This window comes from Cryptomeria japonica, chromosome 8 (genome assembly GCF_030272615.1).
Source record: "Cryptomeria japonica chromosome 8, Sugi_1.0, whole genome shotgun sequence".
Lineage (NCBI taxonomy): Eukaryota > Viridiplantae > Streptophyta > Pinopsida > Cupressales > Cupressaceae > Cryptomeria > Cryptomeria japonica.
The window spans coordinates 591,783,714-591,803,488 of NC_081412.1; the positions used below are offsets into that span (position 1 = coordinate 591,783,714).

The window sequence follows — 19,775 nt, forward strand, 5'->3', positions numbered from 1 at the left end:
GATTGAATGATGATGTGATAAACACGTAAGCAATGAGAGAATCTTACTTTACTTCAAAGTCATCTTTACTTGCCATGGTGGAAAGCGTTAGTGACTTAAAAATCAAAGTTCTCCTTTTTCAAGCGTGGTGAACTCCTTATTCACACCCACTAATTCCCTAGTTTTCGCACAAAGTATAGTTTTCTTAAATCACCAACTCCACAACAATCATTGCTATGCTTATCTTTTGAGTGCAATAATATATCTAACAAGATTCCCACTAAAATACTGCCGAAAAAACATTAGTTTTCGGATTCTGCGATCTGTACAATTTAGAAATATCCATTTGCTCCGGTACCGACAAAAAAGTCACTGTCAAATATACCAAAAAAACATATCCCTTCTCTAGTTATGTCGAATCAAACTTAAAATCATAAATTCTTATTTTATTTTAGGTTAGATTTTCTATTGTGAATGCAACTTTTATCTCTTTCCATTTTTTTTTAGAATTGAAAAAACAAAATTAATATTGATGAGACAAAAATAAGTTCATGGAAGAGAATTCTAAATATATTAATTTTAAAATTTAGAAGTTTGATGATGAACTCTCTTTTTTCTTCAAACTTTATCTGTCCCCTTAATTTTTTCTCCTGTTTTTTAATTTATATATTCTGTACAACGAGGCCGAACTTTTTGACGGCGGAACTCCCGCAATCTATGAAAACAGCCTTTTTCACCGTCAACTTACGAAGCGTTTTTGGTTGAGTGACGGGAATACTTAACGAAGATTTTCTAAGCCCACGGTATCTTCCCATCTTCCAGTTTTGACGGCTATCCAATTAAGTAGAAAGTACACTTGGAAGATGTGGACGGCTACGATTGCGTGGTAACGATAAAATGAAAGTGGTCAACTAAAAGTTACATATAATTAACAGATCCCCTAGTCTAATTATATCAATAAATAAATGATAAATCAGTGTATTCAAATTTAGAGTGTTCAGTGCTCTCGGGCTGTTTGCAGTCTGCATTGGCTTGCTAAAGCTCCCTGTTTTAAGCAGTTATTACTTGCGTGCCCATCTAGCTACTCCAATGGAAGAAGACAATAAAAATTCTCAGGTAATAACAATTGCACAGAATTTGTTTTACCAGAAATCAGATTTTATTGGATTTTTCTATGATAGTCTGTACAAAAATTGAAATTTATTGAATTTTTATCATGATTTTCTGCTGTTTCCTTTTTCTTTTGTTCTTCTGGTCAGAATGGATGGAATTGGGGTTTCAAGGGTTTCTGGTGTAATACTAGATTTATGCTTACTCAAATGTTTTTCTCTGTAATAAAAAATGCCCATCTTTTTTGGTTTGGTTATGTTCCAATGTATTGGCAATTGGGCGCGCTTGAAAGGTTGTGGGATAAATTAAAGCCCATTTTTTAAACTTAAGCAAAAACTAGTTTTATTGGTTGTGGCTATGGCTATCAATCACAACTTTGGGTGCTTCTTTTGTGTCTGTGTGTTCTTAGATCATGCATGTCCATGGCTGAATACATGGGAAGCACTGCAACACTGAGTTTGGAACTATTTTATTGCCCAGTTTCGTTTCTTTGTCAAAGTAAAATTTTCATGGTGATATTTTCCTTCCCTTTTTTTGACCCGAAAAGCGATATCCTTTTTTTGACCCGTAAAGCGATATCCTTCTGCATGTGATAAATGCATCATCTATTACTTACAGAAAAGAGTTTACAATCTTGCTACAAAACGTGAGCCATCTTCTAAAATGGGAAATATTTTCTTAGGGAACTTTACAACTTTAATTGGATGCTTTATTTTCTCAGAATACATTTTTAGCTATTTTTAAGATCATGAAAGTTATTAGGATGTACCATTCAGCTATAGATACTATGGTGCGTCCTGACATTTTTAGTTATTTTTAGCTATTTCTCATTGATGAGGACTGGCGTTATTCATTTGAGACTGATACCGTTATCGATGAAATCAAAACTTCAACCATGTACCATTCAGCTATAGATACTATGGTGCGTCCTGACGATTGGATAGCCGGTTCCGTACCACTTTAAATTATATAATAAATGAAGCATTTATTACAGTTTCTGGCAATGTGATTCTAAGCATCTGAGCTTATGCATGTCTTGAAGAACCACAGACTAATAGAAGGTCCTTTCCCACGCCTTAAAGCATTTAAAACAGTTTCATAAATTTTCTGGGGTTTTTCAGGGGCTGAAGGAAACGAAAGTGGAATTCTAATTTCATCTGGAAACAAATTCTGGTTTTATAATTAGAATTTAAAAAAAAAAAATTAACATTTCAAATCTATTTATTTTGATTTAAGTTTTCATTATATAATAGATTTCTTTAGCATTCTACAGTTATGGTCAATTTTGCCACCAATATCCAATTTTTTATACTGTCTTGGATCTTTGAAGGGATTCTAATGTCGGTCGATTACTAAATTATTCGTTTTCAATTCAGTTAGCAGCAAACAAACAGCATAAAGCTTCTGCTTATCTACGTTGGGCAAAGTAATCTTAATACTTAATGCCATATAAAACACGAAATTTACAGGCTTGTCAATGCATTATTTGTAGGACAATTAGTGTGTAATAAGATTGATCATGTTGGTGTAAACCAACCACAACATCTTTTTGTATAAGGCAAGGGTGAAACTAAGCTGCTTAAAGCAATGGTATTGGGCTTCTTTGTTTATGGAGGAGGTGATAGTGTGCATTTGGGAAACATTCTACAGAGAAAATAAGTGAATTTTCTGGGAATTTGAGAAAGAAGGGGCAAAATAATTTTAAGACCATCAGGTTAACCCCAAGATAAAAGGACTATATTATCAAAGTGGTTTCTTAGGGGTTGATAATATTCATGATGAAGTAGACTTTGCAGTGAAACCTGGTCCTTCTCTTGAAATTATGGTGTGATCCTTATGTTCCTTGATGATGTATACATATTAGGAAAAACGATACATACAGAATCCTTCATATTTGTGATCCACATTACTATAAGGGTCCCATAATCTCTCACCAGCAGGACATACAGAATTAAAAGCTTCCCCTGTTCAAGCAGCTAATGCCACTGCACTAAGACAATAACCCACTTTTTGCGGATTCTGTCGATTACAAATAGGTCGCGCTTTGAAACTTCCATACATACTCTAGGCAGTTTGGCTCTTCATAAATAGGTCAATGATATGGTACTTCTATAACTTCGGTGCTTAATTCTTTCTAGGTTGCCTTTAATACTAATAGTCTGTATAGTTTCAAGTTTCAACCACACATAAAGCTATTACCAATTCAGAGCTCCTTTTCTAAGGATGTGGATCTTGATTATCTTTAGCTTTTTAATGTTGATAAGAGTTCTATGAGAATTAGATTATATGATTCAGGGCTTCTTTTCTTACTTCAAATTGTGCTTCAATTGTAATGTAAATTTGGATTTCTAGTCTCTGTAAACACTTACAAATCACCTTGTTTATGACTAGTGAGCAATGTCATATATGATAAGTATATGTGCTTTGATCACTGAAGTGAATTTCAGAATTTATAAGCTCATCAAGTTACTTTACTATTTTCTTCCCGAACATATTATGGTTTGACATTTGAATAGCTATAGTAACCTGAACCTTTTTTCTTTGCATATGACATAAAATTCTATTTGCTATATTTTATTGGCTTTTGCTAAATTTTTCGATTAAAATGATCTAATTATTTGGAGACAAAATGTCTAGGCAAGACCTTTCCTATAAATTAAAGGTTCGATTCATGTTTACCCGTTTCTTGTATTGAGTATATGTATTTCTGCTTAAATCTGTAGGGTTTGTCTTATTTCATTTCCTTGATGATTTTTTCAATTGCTCTGCTCCTAATTTTTTAGTTATATATTTGTACTAAGTTGCCAGTTGTGGTATGGGAATAGGTACGGGTTTAGGGTTCAGTATGCCGTTATGACATATTTTTCCTTGGGTATAGGCACAGGTTCGTAAATATATATAAAAAATCAAATTATAAAATATAAAAATGGTGATACTCATAACTCATAATCGTTGATAAATGAAATATTTAAATACCTCATCAAATACTCATAAATTTACAATATGACAATTCAATGATTTGTCTACAAAATGTTACAATCACCATTCAATAATTTTCATTTTTTTCTTCATCAAGAGTATCAAAATCAGAATTTAGTTCTATTTCATTTGAACCAAAATCAGCTGCAATGCCACTCCCACTAACAGTGTCATGCGCAGAATCTACTTCATATATACAGACTAAAACAAGTTGTGCAAACTATAGCACTTAAGTCAGTGCACTTAGGAATTAGATCCCAATTCCTTGTCACCCCCTCATTGTAATCAGGTCCCTTATGTGACAAGAGATGCAAGTTGGAGTGCCCAAAGACTAAATTCTCATCTTTTTTTTATACCTAGTTGATTGTGCTTAATCAAGTGGATAAAGGAGTATGTGCACAAATTCCAATCAGCTAAACAACAACTTGCAATCTTATAAATTTTAATACAAAATTTACAATTACAAAACATAACTTATAAATATAGATTATAAATTTATAATATATATTAGTGAATGAAAAATGAGAAAGCAAAAAAAATGCATAATTGAGATTATTCTATTGCAAGAGGCTGAAAGTAATACTTAATACTTATCACCATTCATGAGCATCTTTTTTGTACTTGTCTTGAAGAGAACAGACATCATGATTGTTTGAAGATATGAAGTGTTTTAACTCACTCAAGATAACACTCTGTATAGCTAAATCTAGGAATATTCTTATGAATTTAGTGTTGTAGCTATTAGCAATCTCTTCATCCCTCTATGGTGCCATCCTCCTTAGCAAAGGAAATATCTTAGAGCTATACTATTTTGGAGACAAAGCAAATGCTAGGAAGGGCATGGTCATTTTGTGGTCAACAATGATCTTTTGCACTCTTTTTAAAAATGCTTCTATGTGATCACGCTCCCCCTTGGCTTCTCTCATGGTTCTTATTTTTTCAACCACGGAGTCCACCCGATCATAAATTTCACCCAGACATGGGCAATCTGTATTAACATACCTAATCATTCTAATAAAGGTCTTAGAGAAATTCAAAACATATTCAACATGAATCCATCACTCATCATCTAGGATCAACGCTTTGAGTTTTTGGTCTCTCTTTGTATTTTATTGCCTCCATACACTCCAGAGAGTGTTGATGACCATTGCATTCAATGCATTTTGCACATTCGCAAGTCATCTTGAGATGATTGTGTGTAATGCGAATCAAAGTTTTGGCAACCTAACATGGTGTAAAAAATAAAATAAATTAAAACAGTAGAAGGTAGATAATATGTCACACATCAAAAATACACTAAAAATAAATTTTAAATTACCTTCAACAACTCCAAGTCGGAGAAGGCTTGAAAGATCACTTGTGGCATATGATGATTAGTCCAAAAATTTTAATCTCCTCAACCTCCATGTAGATGTTTTTGACCACTCAATCTTTGTGCTAATCTTTTGCAATATCAATTTGAAGGAGTGGATAGTACATGGTGTACAAAAATGTGCCCATAGGTATCCTCCACTATTGAATTAGCTGCCCTATACTTTTTGCATTGTCAATTATGAATTGGACGACATTTTTCGGTCTACCATCTCAATAGATTGTAGGATGATGTTAGCAATGAAAGTTGCATCCTTCATTTCCTCCTCACAATGGTCTATTTTTGCAATCTTTCCATCCATCAGAAATAATGGACACACTTTTTCTGTGCCATGTATCCTTGATTTCTTTCAGTGACACTTTTTCATATGCAGGATTAATATAATCAATAGATGCATTGCTAATATCACCATGTTCCGCCAATATGGTGATCTAACAAGATTGAAAGGAAGCACATTGCCATAAATGCAACAAGCATTGTTCTCATTAGCAACCTTCCTCGCCTCATTTTTTAAAGCATTTTCTAGTGGGTCTATATTTACATGAAAGGATGGGGGTATTCTCTTCTTAAGAAGATAGTGCCATGAAATTTCAACCAACCAACTGTGATAAGCCACTAGGAGGTTTCTATAATCCTTTCTTGGAAGAGAATGTGCCTTTGATCTATTACTTACCATATCGACATCCTCTTGTTCTCTACTATATCTCAGTATTTTTTGCTTTGACAACCCTTTTTAATTCGGTCTTGGATATTTTCTTATTCCCAAGCCAGAAATCACACACATGTAAGTTTTCACTTGACTGTACAAGCTCTTATACTTATTTGTACTTTCTGTATCAGTAATTAGATTTTGCTTGTTCACACATGGCAGTAAACATTTGAATTTGCAAAGAGGCTTTAGTTTAGGCATAGATGCAGATAAAGTCAACAACATCATTCCCTGAAAAGGAACAAGAACATATTCAGCTTTAGTTCACATTGATACAGGAAGTACAAAAACTGAAAACAATCTTTAGACAGAATTAGTTTTTTTTACTGTAGTTTCAAATACCACGAGCATTAATTTTTCAGAAAACTCCTACTATCTACATCTTGATAAATCAACCTTTGAAGTTCTTTTCAATACCAATGCAAAGGAAAATTAATAAATCTGATGTGACAACCTAATCTTTCCTCGTTTTATGCTCTGGCTGTGCTTGGAGCAACATCAAATTAATGGATGAAATGCAAGGAGAGGAGGTATATTATTCATTTATTCCTAAGAAATGATTGTAGCCACTGAATTTTCCTCAATTGAGATTTAGTTTAATTTCTATGCTTGAAGTAATAGATAGTGACTTTCTTTCTGGTGGCGTGGTATTTCAGATTTGAGCTCCAGTCTTAGATAGCCACCTCCTATGTCTTATGTTATAATATAGGTCTTTCGACATTCTCATCAAATCATCTTTAACTCCAGCAATTATATCTATTACATTATAGCTAGGAATAACTGCAAAGCAAGGAAGAAAATTTGAATTTGGTTGAAGCTCTAAGTAGAAGGCTAGGAAAAGAAGAATGCTCCAACAAATATGTCAGAACAGAACTTGTAGACACATTTCCAACAGATTTTGCACTTGCTAAAATAGACTTATTTCCTACTCTTCCATCAAGCTCCTCCTTTATGGAGGTGGTTTTCTTAACTTCATGGTATAGTCAGTTTCCTTCCTTTCAGTCTTCTTGTTTCTGATTCATAGCTTTTTTACAGGTTAAGAATAAGGAGAAAAATTCAGACCGTTCAGTGCGTCCAATTGACGAATATACTGAGGATGGCTCTGTGGATCTTCATGGGAACCCAGCACTAAAGAAAAAAACAGGGAACTGGAAGGCTTGCCCATTTATTTTGGGTACATTTCAGATGATCATATTGAAAACACTATATTTTTTCAATACTTAGCTTAAAGATGTTCCAAATGTTTGTTTACATATTTCCAGGAAATAATACTCAGATGTGATTTTAAAAACTGATGATGTTTACCTTGATATGATATTTACAGAGTCATTTCAGTTGTTGGAAATTGGATTATTGCATATCAATGGCTATCAACTTATTTTTGATGCAGGAAATGAAATGTGTGAGAGATTGGCATACTATGGGATCAACACAAAAATGGTAAACTATTTAATAAAGGGTTTCAATCAGGGCAATTCTACTGCAGCCAAAACTTTCAACAATTGGTCTGGAACATGTTACATTACACCTCTGATTGGGGCTTTTTTGGCTGATTCATATTTGGGACGATATAAGATCATTGCCATTTTCTCTATTGTCTATTTCATTGTAAGTCAATTGTAGTTTCGAATATCTGTTCATTGAGTGACTAACTGTATAGTATTCATTTTCTTCACCTTCCATTGTGTAGTCATATCATGTTTTGACGTTTTTTTTACAATGGGCATGTGGCAGCAATCTAGAACACGAAGCACGTGTTATCTGAATATGTTCTTGTTCCTTTTCAGGGAATGATGTTATTGACTTTATCTGCATCTGTGCCTAGCCTAAAGCCTCCTTGCATCAATTCAAATGTTGACTGCCATGCGTCAACTTCCCAGACTGGTGTTTTCTTCTTGTCACTTTATCTCATTGCATTAGGAACTGATGGTATCAAACCATGTCTATCATCATTTGGAGCAGATCAATTTGATGAGATGGATGATGAAGAAAGGAAGAAAAAGAGTTCATTTTTCAATTGGTTTTATTTTTCAATAAACATCGGTGCTCTTGTCTCTAGCAGTGTTCTTGTTTGGATACAAGATAATGTTGGCTGGGGATGGGGTTTTGGACTTCCCACTGTAGCTATGGGGATTGCAATATGTAGCTTCTTTGCAGGTACCACATTGTATCGACATCAAAAGCCAGGAGGCAGTGCTTTAACCCGGATAGCCCAGGTCATAATTGCATCATTTCGTAAATGGAATGCTAAGGTTCCAGCTGATAAGTCTTTGCTTTATGAAGTTCAAGATAAGGAATCTGTCATTGAAGGAAGCCGAAAACTCGAGCACACAGATGGATTCCTGTAAGACCACTATGAAACATCCTTAAAATCTTCTTTTATTTGCTTGAAAAGTGTTCCATTTCTTTGTATTTGCTTGAAAAATGATCATTCCTAGAATTTAATAAAATTATGTCTTAGATTTAATAGCATATGCCAATAACAGACATTATTTACTAAAAAAGGTTGTTGGAATGTTATCTTTGATTTCTGTAATACGAATTTACCTCATAGCTCAAGCTCATTTCCTTAGAGAAAGAAATTGTAATGGGGTCAATACCTGGAGCTGTACTTTAGAAGTAGCCACCCATATTTATCAGAGATAATAAGGACCATACCTGGATTACACTGGGGCTTTCTGAGATTGCGTTGTAAAGGATCCTCTATTTTCCACTAAAGATTACCATGTAGTTTGTTGGATAACTTATGCTTTATATTTTCCTATCCATTTTAGAAATTCTTGATACTGGGTATGTTTCGCTTCAACACAGAGTAAATTTATGAGAAATTATGCTTTCTGGACTACTTTAATATATTAAGATAAAGTTTTATCAATAAAAAATAGGGATGAATCCCAAAACTTAGGAAAAAATCCACACGGTGAGATGCTAGAGCATCCTCAAGATGAACACATCTACTAAACAATGTGAGGTCAGGTCTAGAGTTGTCAAACCTCTTATTGGGAAACAAACAATGCGGAACCCTGTGGCTACTCATGCTTTTTTTCAGTATTGAAAACATTTTTATCATTGTTCTTAACAGGTTTGGAAACCACCAAATCTTATTCCTGGAGACTTGGCATAAAATATTTCATGCAGAAAATTCAGAATTAGCTTGATATATACGCACTGGTCTAATTGGGAGTCCTTCAGTTTGTGGGGCTCTTTTCCTCCAAGACTCTAAAGGAATTTCAATTAACCATTGTCTAATTTAATTTTGTAAGAATTTCTTGACACTCTCTATTGACAGGATATACCGGATTCTTAACCCTCTGCCACAGCTCTTCTGTTCTATTGAGAAACATTAGCTCTTTTCTCTTCAACACCAATTCGTTTCACCTGGCACTTTATTTTTGCTGGTGAACATGATTATTGACCTCAACACTTTCCTCCATCCTCATCATCATTCAGAAGACTAGAATTATTCTTAGTGCCCTTTCTGCTCTTCTCCTTGCCTTGGTTTGATGTTCTCAATCATCTCTATACCATACTTCCATAGCATTCAATTTTGCATACAAATCCTCACAATCAAAAGAGGTCTCCTTCCTCCATCTTTTACTGTCACATCATACCAGCCAATACTTTGCATTAATTGCAGAAATTAGGGGGAAGGCATCCCTCAGTTTGCATTTCTTGTAGCACCTCACATAGGTAAGAGCACCTGTCTTGGCTTTCCCCTTGTTGGGCCATACCTTGAACTTCTTCCCATATATCACTAAGGTCATTCTTATGACTCCTTCCCCAAAGCAACCTTTTCTTCTTCATTTTTTTCCAATGAATTCATGATACTTCCATTACAAGTACTCTAAATTTATAGGGATCAATTGAATGGCTAAACAGAAGATTCCGTGGAAAGGGGACTCAAAAGAAGGACAAACAGTAGGATATAATGATTATTTCACAAAATACAGCAAAAACCTATTTACCCCTGTAAAAGCCCAAGAAACTATTCATACTCTATTGAGGCTTTTGCATCTTCTGGAAAACTGTTTAAATAGATCAAGAAAATGAATAAATAAATCCAGCTGTATTGACAGTTCTTGTGAACAGCATATTCTAATAAATGGTATTTAATATTTCTTCTTTAAATGTTTGCTAGTTATTTTCTTTATTTGTGACGAGCCTTGGTATTTTGTGAGTGCAAGTAATTTATATTGCAATTGCAGATTGTTTCTTGTGCTATTGGAAACAATTTATATCATGAGTGACACTAATAGAGTGTTTATTGGTGCAGCTTTCTGGACAAAGCTGCAATAGAGACAGGAAACGATAAAAGTGTGGCAGGTTCCATTAATCCATGGAGACTCTGCACTGTGACTCAAATTGAGGAGTTCAAAGCAATCATCCGCCTACTCCCAATTTGGGCCACTGGCATTATATTTTCCACTGTCTACATTCAAATGGGTACATTGTTTGTAGAACAGGGAGATACCATGGATATCCACATCGGTACTTTCAAAATTCCACCAGCATCCTTGTTCATATTTGATACTCTCAGTGTCATATTCTGGGTTCCAGTTTATGATCGTATTATTGTTCCAGTTGCACGTAAATTTACTGGGCATCAAAGGGGCTTTACCCAACTGCAACGTATGGGGATTGGCTTGGTCATTTCTATTCTTGCCATGGTGGTTGCGGCAGTTGTTGAGATAAAGAGACTTGACATGGTCAAGAAACACAACTACTATAATCTGAAGAATGTACCCATGAGCATTTTTTGGCAGGTGCCTCAGTATTTCCTAGTAGGTGCTGCTGAAATTTTCACCTTTATAGGACAATTAGAGTTCTTCTATGACCAAGCACCTGATGCTATGAGAAGTTTATGCAGTGCACTCTCACTTACTACTGTGGCCTTAGGGAGTTATCTGAGCAGTCTGCTTGTTACAATTGTAACCCACACTACAACAAAGCATGGAAAGGTGGGATGGATTCCTGATAACTTGAATTATGGTCATATTGACTACTTCTTTTGGCTCCTATCCATCCTCAGTGCTCTGAACTTTCTGGTTTATCTTGCTATTTCACGTTGGTACACATACAAGATGCCCACAGGAACACGGCTTGAAAAATAAGAGGTCTGTACATAGAAAGTTGTCAAAATGCAAATGGAGCATCCCGTTCGTTTACTTCCAAGAAGCTTTGTAATATGTTATGAGTGCTTTTGTTCGAACTTCTTTTCATTCTCAACGAGAGATTTGGTAGTCTGGCAAAGGAATCTTTTCAGCAGACTTAAGATATAATTTGTTTCATGTTGATGACAAGCTCCTTGCCTTCAAATTTCTGTCAAGATGTAATTGATTGAAAAATTTATATTAATGCATGATGAAAATAATTATTTTAAGAATTATCCACAGCTCAATTTGGAACCTTTCTTTTTGAGGGTTGTGTAGCAAATGGGGATAGGATGGGCGTGAAGTTGATGTAATGCAGGCAGCCTCTGCAAATTAATAATATTGATCGTGTAGAGGATAGTGCTCACAGTCAGCTATAATTCATATTTTAATTGACTGAGAATTTGATTATTCCATTGTTTGCAGAGCATATTGTAAGAAACATTGTTATACATTTTAATGGAGGGATTGTTATGATGTTCATCATTTATAAATTCCCTTTGCCCTTCTATTTGTTATATTACATACCAGCTACAGCTAGGTCCTAGGCCTTACATTTCATGATCTTAGAAGTCCAAGCCGTAACACCTAGAAAACTAGAAATAAATTTGTCAGGTTGAATCTCCTCAATCAACAAGACGATTCTCAATCTGTGGAGGAGGATTTATAACTTTTCTTGCCATCTCTTCCATCTTGTAAGCGTCAAAGGCCTTGAAATGGGCAGCCATTGCTTTATGATACTTCCAAAGTTACTCTTATGTTTCTCTCATACGTATAGTAAGCCTCTAGAACCTTTTAAATGTCTCTTTGTTTTCCTTTGTAACAACCTCAAAATTTTGATTACGTAGCAGAACAAGAAGACATTCCCCTAGTGAATCTCACCTAGATCTCATCATGCAACATCTTAATACTGTTTGAAGGTATCGTCATGGTAATCTCTTTCATTCAATCCATGCTACTGAGTCGATTGCCAACATGATTATTTTGGTTGTAAAGATGATGAGCTCTTCTTCTACTAGCATAATTGTTTCGAGTCTTTGACCATTGCTTCGAATGCCATTGTTGTTGCTACTACAACATATCTATATCGTATATTTCTTCTAGAGGACTTGACCACAGGAGGCATTATGCTGAGCACAATATTTACACAAACAACAGCTATCAGCACTAATTTTAGTAGGAACAAAGGAGAAAAACAATTGGCATTATGAATAATCGGTCATAAATCACTGAAAATTACAAATGACTTATAAAGCAGAACTATAAAGAAATGTAAATGGAAACAATTACACAAAATAGTATTGTCAAAATAGAACTACACAGCCGTCGGATGCACGAACCTATAGAAACAAACGCAAAACCCTTGATCTCACAAACAGGAAACGCAATTATGAAGCAATGTCAGAGGAGGCTGTTAATTATCCCGCAAAAAAAGGAAAGGAGTGGCTGAAGTTTAGGGGAAGATGGCTGAAGAGTCTTGGCATGGTAAGAGAAGTGACTTGATCAACAAGGGGCGGAGCAAAGGAAGGACTGTGAAGATATATGGAAAGGGAAGGTGGGGAGTTACCTGGAGCCTACCATTGGAGCATCTTTCCCCGGTATTGAGGACCTCTTCCCGGGCCCCCAACTTGGACCTCACTTTACTCTCTGCAATTCTGCTTCTATTTACGAAATCATTGAATTTCTTTGAGTTGTATGATAAGTCTACTATTCACCACAATCTTATTAAATAGTTTTTTTTGGAGATCAATAGAATCAATGTTAAACTTAATTTTTTGAGAATAAATTTGAAGTGGAGATCCTAGTTCATGCAAAATAAGAGAAGCTTTTTTTCAACGATTGGGAAGCCAAGATTGAGATTCAGTCTTCTTTGGGATGATAATTTCAAAGGGGAAAGAATTAATGCTTTAGAAAACGATCTTCAAACATCAAGGAGAACCTCGGTAGGGTTATTGAGGTTAGTCTATACACTATTAAAAATAGTGCTACAGGATCAAAATACTCAAAAAGAACTAAAGAGACCGTCCAAAGACTATTGCAACCATCATCCCTAGAGAGAGACAAAGAAGGATAGTGTTGGCTCCAATGCTCGGACTAGAAGCAGCTCTAGAAAGAACTAGAATAAAGATAAGAAAAAGGCGGACGAGTTTGTCAACTTCTACTAATAGAAGCTAGATGTAATGCCCCACAAGTTTGTTTGCCTTGAGATGTCTATGACTGACATTATATTTACTAGTATGTTTATATTCTTAAAAAAATATACGTAAAATAATTTGTTGTACTCTTTCACTCTCATTACAGATGTAACAGTTTTATATACTTAGAAGCAAGTGGCAATGATTCTATTTTATTCAGAGTAATAAAATAATACTTATAGAGAAACATGCATGCATTTACCTGTCATCTACATGTCAAATTTATTCAAAATCAATTTTTTGTTTACGGATATTTGTATGTCATTGTAGATGCCTCTCGGCATAACAAGTGGCGAGGGTAATAAAATAGCACCTCCACAAAAGCTGAAACCCTATGCCATGTTTCAACTTTTGTGGAGGTGCTATTTTATTACTCCAAATATAATAGAACCCTTGTCACTTGTCTCCAGCTAGATTCATAGCTTTTTGCATGCAGGACTTCAGTGGATGTGTATTCTTGGTGTTTAGTATTTTAGAAGAATATTTATTTTACAGATGATTCTCTTCTATTATGAGATATCTCTCGGCATATTTTACATATATTTTTTAAATATAAGTATACTAGTTTATGTATAATGGGAGGATGCATAGGTTGTGATTGTGTATCTTGTTTTGAGTGTTTATCGATGTTCAAGTTTACAATTTGTATTATTAGTCACTGTTGTGTGTGATGTTTATGCATTGATTGGCATATTTGGCAAACAAGCTATTGTATGCATTTCATGTTATGTGCTAGACCATTTGCATGCTTAGAGATGGTGTTTCTCTACTTGTTGATAGTTAGTGTTCTATTTACATTGGGTTGCATGTGTAGTGTGGTGACAAGTTCCTTGTGAGGAGTTGATATATTTCTTGTTGTGTTATTGTTTGCATTGAAGGTATGACAACCTTTATACATAAATGTTATGTTTGACATCAAAATCATGTATTTTTTGAGATGCATATATAATGCTTCTATGATTGTATTACCATGGTGCTTTACACTGTCAATCTTAAATGTATTGGAATTAAGGATGTGATTATTAAATAAACCCAATATCTTATATTTAAATTGATTAGTGTTATCCATTTTTGGATGATGTACATTTACATGAACTATTTGAGATAATTATATGTATATAATATTGTACTCTATTAGGTGATTTTACATTGCTTTGGCTATGATATATATAGTGTAGGTATGCATGATGTGTGAATCGAGTGTGCAAGTACAATGTGCTTTCTCCATGTGAATATAGAAGTTTGTTATTTTCTCAATGATGATTATATTGAAGTTGTCACTTTGAGCTAATGTGTTTGCTAGCCCTTATCACACTTGAATCAAGCACGAGATATCTCTTATGAAACTTGCTTTAAATCTAGATTTGAATTGGTGGTGATTCTATAGTCCACTTGTATTGTGGATAATCCATAAATGTGTGATTTTAGTTGTGGTATATTATTCTTCATTTGCAAATCACTGTATTTTAAAGGCTAAATCATTGTGTTTGATAAGATATTTGATGCATTGGGAAATATGGGAAGTTGAAAAAAGAAATTCTAATTAAATGCTTTGGAGGTGATATTTAATTTATTGTTATTAGTTTAATTTCAAATTGAAATCATCTCATCTATTGAGGAAAACAAGCTAGAAAAATTGCATCGCCATCTAAATCGAGCATAGAAAATAATTTCTTTGTTTGGAAAAAAAAATTAAACTACTTGATTTTTGTGAAAGATAACCATTAAGCAATTTAAGTTAATTGCCAAATGTTATTGTGAGCGGAAGATAGTAAAAGAGAGATAAAATAAAGTAAAATGGAAAAGAGTGAATAGAAAGAAAAAGGAGAAGGGCATTTTCTTAATTCATTATATATTTTATTTAAAAAACACTAAAAAAGCCTCTTACCCTTATTTGGGGAAATCCATGAAATTTATGATTGAGTAGTTGGGGTTGGATTAGAAAGTGAAAGTAATTAAGATGTCCTTTGGAGTTCAGTAAAATTGCTAATTAAAGATTGAGTTATTGTGTAAAACATGATTATTTGATGTGCTCCAAATTGAACGTAATTTTAATAATTTCTTTTGCATTTTGGATGTTTTCTATTCTTGGACACCATGTCGATGTAAGCGGTAGCATATGGCTTATAATTCAGTTTAAATTTATAGAAATTTGTGGAAAAAAATCATCATTGTGTAAATATTTCTAAATGTCCATTTTATATCCCTCACTATAGCAAAATCGTCTAGAAATTGAAAAAGATGAACTTTAATAAAAAGTAGTGTTGTTGTGCATGTTAGAATCAAATGAGTTTTTTTGGTTTTTAAAAAAGCTAAAAATATTAACACATTAATGATATCTTGGAGAGTTTATCAAGATTTTCCTATAAAAAATGATTTATAAATTTTTAAACTAAAAATAATTTTGAATGAATTTGAATATGAGAAAAAAAGTCTCCTTAGCATTTTTCAATTTATAATCTTTTGAGACTAAGTAAAAAAGATGACTAAATTTTATTTTTGTGCATTGACTTCCATACCATAGTTAAATAATGATTGCAAGTGATGAACCTAAGATTTGAGGTATAGAGGGTGGGAAAGGAGTGTCTTTTGATGTTGGTTGGGATCCAAATTAATCTTAGGTTAAAATAGGTGGAGAGTTATCATTTTAGTGATAACTAAAGAAATTCATGAGGTACTTAAAATGAATGAAGATGTTTACACTACACCATACTAGGAGATCTTGTGGAGTGTTTCTATGAGTGTAAGGAACATATCACACTCTAGGAGTTGCTATTTATTGTAATTTGGTACTCTCAATCACACTCAATCACCGCTTAGCCATTACCTTTGACTAATGTTATGAGACTCCTTGTTTCCCTGTACGATCCTTATCTTTGTTACCATTGAATTTTTCATTTGATGTGAGATGTGTCTCTAGCCATTTATTTGATTATATTAGACCTTGATTTTATTTGTGCTCTTACCATATTTTATTCTTGATTGTTGGCATGAATATTTTATCCGATATGGTTTATCTCTTATGCTTGCATGTTGGTGATGACTCCTCTTGGGCATTCTTATTATTGATTGGTTGATCATGATTGATAGCATTCTATATCATGATAGTCCATCAAATTTGGTTGGTATGTTATTATATGGTGTTTGATCTTACTTGTTAGCATGTGTATGTTATGATGGTTATGAACTTTTTTTGGTGAGTGTGAGAGCCATACTACCTTATCTATGTGAGTGTGTGTGATTGTGCCCAAGTGACTATTTGTTAGTATTATGGAGTGGACCTATGGGTACCACATGGTTGGGTGTGATAAAACTATAGTTTGGGACTTGTAGAATCTTTAAAGAGCTTTAAATAGTATGCTAGTGGCAGTTTTCCATTCCTTGTCTTCAATTTTCTCATTATTGTAGTAATAGTTCTTGTTGTATCACTCATTTAATTGAACAATCTTTTTAAATGGATTATGAGAGAATTTTATATTTAGTCAATAGTTGCACTTTGATGTTGATGTAATTAGTGATGTAGGTTATGTTAGATCCATATATAGGATGAAATATTTACATGAAAATTATTTTTTCTCATTTGGTACCATTTCATACATTATCTTATGAGGGTGTTGGCATAAATTTGTGAGGTTGAAGTCATGATAATTGTGTATGATGGAATTATATTATTTAATGTTACAATTTCCAATTTTTATGTGTATGAGTTAAGAATGTAATATTCCCTCAAAATGGTTGTATACATCTTATTGTTTCTTTTTGACCCTATTGTGAAGAAGGATTGCACATTGACTAAGTCTAAAAGTTAGCTATACTATGAAACATGAGTTCATCCTCAAACTGTGGGTAACTTATGGCAAGGATGAACCTCTAAAGAGGGTTGGTTCCCTTGATGGACCTTCTAAAACTATTGCTCTAATGGGAAAAGAGATAGAGAGATAGCTCGAAATGTAAATCTTTGAATCCTAGGAGGTGATGCAACAAAATTTAAAGATCTACTTGCTACTCTAAATCACAATCTAGTTCAATTAAAGGGTTTTTCTTGTTCACAACTCAATCCAGAACATTTAATACATAAATATTTCATATGAAAGTTCAGATTCAATGTTTGCTTGAAGGAAAACTGAGCATTTTCACAACTTCAACCTATTGAGATCAACTTAACACAACCTATGACTTATGTTGTTCATACATCAATTTTGTTTGAATGAGACAAAATTAAAGGATTCATATGCAAATAAAAAAATCCACATCAAAATCGTCCATTCATCATATGAGAAAAGAAGTATTGAGAAGGAAAATTGTTGATCTTTATTGAATCAAAAGCAATTTTTCCATTACAAATGTCAACATTGCTTCTAAGTATTGAAAATAATCTTTGAAACTGAGTTGCAATGCCTATGCTTTTATTTTATGCAATGAATAAGAAGAAAATAACTGAGAAAGAAGAGAGTACAAGATTTGTTTATATGAAAAAATCTTCTTTCTCAATTGGAAAAGAAGATTGAAGCTAACTCCGCCTCTAATCTGCATGTTGCCTTGAAATTTGCCCCAATTGATTGTGACTTGACTTTTATTTCTCCTCAATTTACATAAGGAAACCTTCTTTCGTCGTGCAAGATGAAAAATCATGTAAAAAGGGTGTGAAAACTAATCTGAATTGACTACTTGTGAGCCCAAAACTCTCCTTAACTAAACCTTTACCCTTATGGAGTCTTCAACTAGGCCTAAATTGGTACATGTGTCATACAAACTCCCTACTTTTGGCCCCAATTTCTATTGTCTACTTTCATGATATCTTAAATTGATTGAATGGTTAAAAAGGTAATTTGACTTAAATTGATATTTAACTTAGCCTTCTCAAGGCATAGGAGAACTTCAAGGAATTAAGTTTATCACGTGCTTATCATTTTGTTTTTCATGATAACACTCAATGATAACTAAGAACCTCTCTAGGAGATACTTATATATTAGACACTGACCTTCTTCTCCTCAAGATAATATTTATTGTTTCAACAATTACAATACATTGCCCTTTAGCAAATGTCATCTTTGGTTTCATGTTTATGCATTTCTCATCTACTACCTCATGATTATTATTGTGTGATGGAGGCATGGAACTGTCTTTTAGGATCTCTAAAGATTATTCTTTCATCTTTGAAGTTCTACTCTTTTTCTTGCTAAATATGTCTTTATTGTTGGTCTTGTTGAGGGACTATCATTATCATCATATTTTCTCCCTCAAGGTGCTAATCTTTTGACAAGGCGTTTAAGCCCTATGGTGATCTCTTCACAAATTTGCTATGATTTGACATTGCTCTCTTATACTCTCTCATGAATGAGACTATCATATAATAAGGATATTGTCTCACTCATCATAGTCATCTTTGATTTTGATTGTTATGAATCAACTGTTATGAGGCTTATACATTAGCATCCTTCACTGTCCTTGATTTGCACTAGACCTTATTTAATATGCATGTATTGTGATCTCTGTTTTGATAGTGGATAAGATCATTGTGTCCTTATGGTTTGCCTTGTGTTTTTGACTTATCATATTCCCCTTCATTATGGTAACCTATCCATGATTGTTTAGGATATGTCTTACTGATCTTTATGAATTCTTTGTTTCATTGTGATAATCTTACTACATTGTTGATCAAACCCCTAATAATAGATAAAATATAACTATATCTCATGAAGCCTTTATCTTTTTCCTCATACCATCTAGCATGTCATTGTCTTGACTTGCTTTTGTCTTGTTTTGTGTGTTTCTAAGTTGACTTTGTGTCTCTTCTATTCACTTTCTAAAGGTGTGATCATTGTGATATGAAAACTATAGAGCATCAACTCTATCAATTTCAACCATTGTTCTTCCTATATGACTACAAATCATGATAATGTTTTTCTTATACAACTTTTCTTTTAATTGTGCATTCATCATCATTATGATGTTTGTCATACATATTATGAGTTTCCCCTCTCTAGCTATTTGGTCTTCTTTGTCTCTTAAAGAGTTGTGACTTTCTTTTGAATGATCTTTGAATTGTAACATAGGTCCTTGACTATTATATTAGTTGTGTTTACCATTGTTCCTAATTGTCTTTCCTTCTATCACTACCCATCTCTATGTGGGAGAGTTTGAATTGGTTGAGGCTCCTCTTGATAACTATGTATTGTCATTCTTCAATGCCTTGCACTTTGATACCCTGTCCCTTGAAACTCTTGGGAGATTTATGTTCAAACTTTGCATAGGCTATCATTGTTTACTTGGTGTCTCA

General features: G+C 33.7%; 1 protein-coding gene across 2 annotated transcripts; it reads left to right on the forward strand.

The window, feature by feature from the left end:
* The first annotated feature begins 847 nt into the window (after positions 1-847).
* On the forward strand, positions 848-11,535 carry LOC131037903 (protein NRT1/ PTR FAMILY 8.1). 2 transcript variants are annotated; one of them, XM_057970148.2, is made up of 5 exons: positions 848-1,095; positions 7,185-7,323; positions 7,474-7,757; positions 7,937-8,493; positions 10,423-11,535. In XM_057970148.2, exons 1-5 carry the CDS (start codon positions 1,069-1,071, stop codon positions 11,258-11,260), a joined length of 1,845 nt encoding a protein of 614 aa, XP_057826131.2. In that variant the 5' UTR covers positions 848-1,068; the 3' UTR covers positions 11,261-11,535. The 2 variants fall into 2 exon arrangements, with proteins under 2 accessions (XP_057826131.2, XP_057826132.2); XM_057970149.2 differs by having other exon boundaries at positions 867-1,095; positions 7,540-7,757.
* The last annotated feature ends 8,240 nt before the right edge of the window (positions 11,536-19,775 follow it).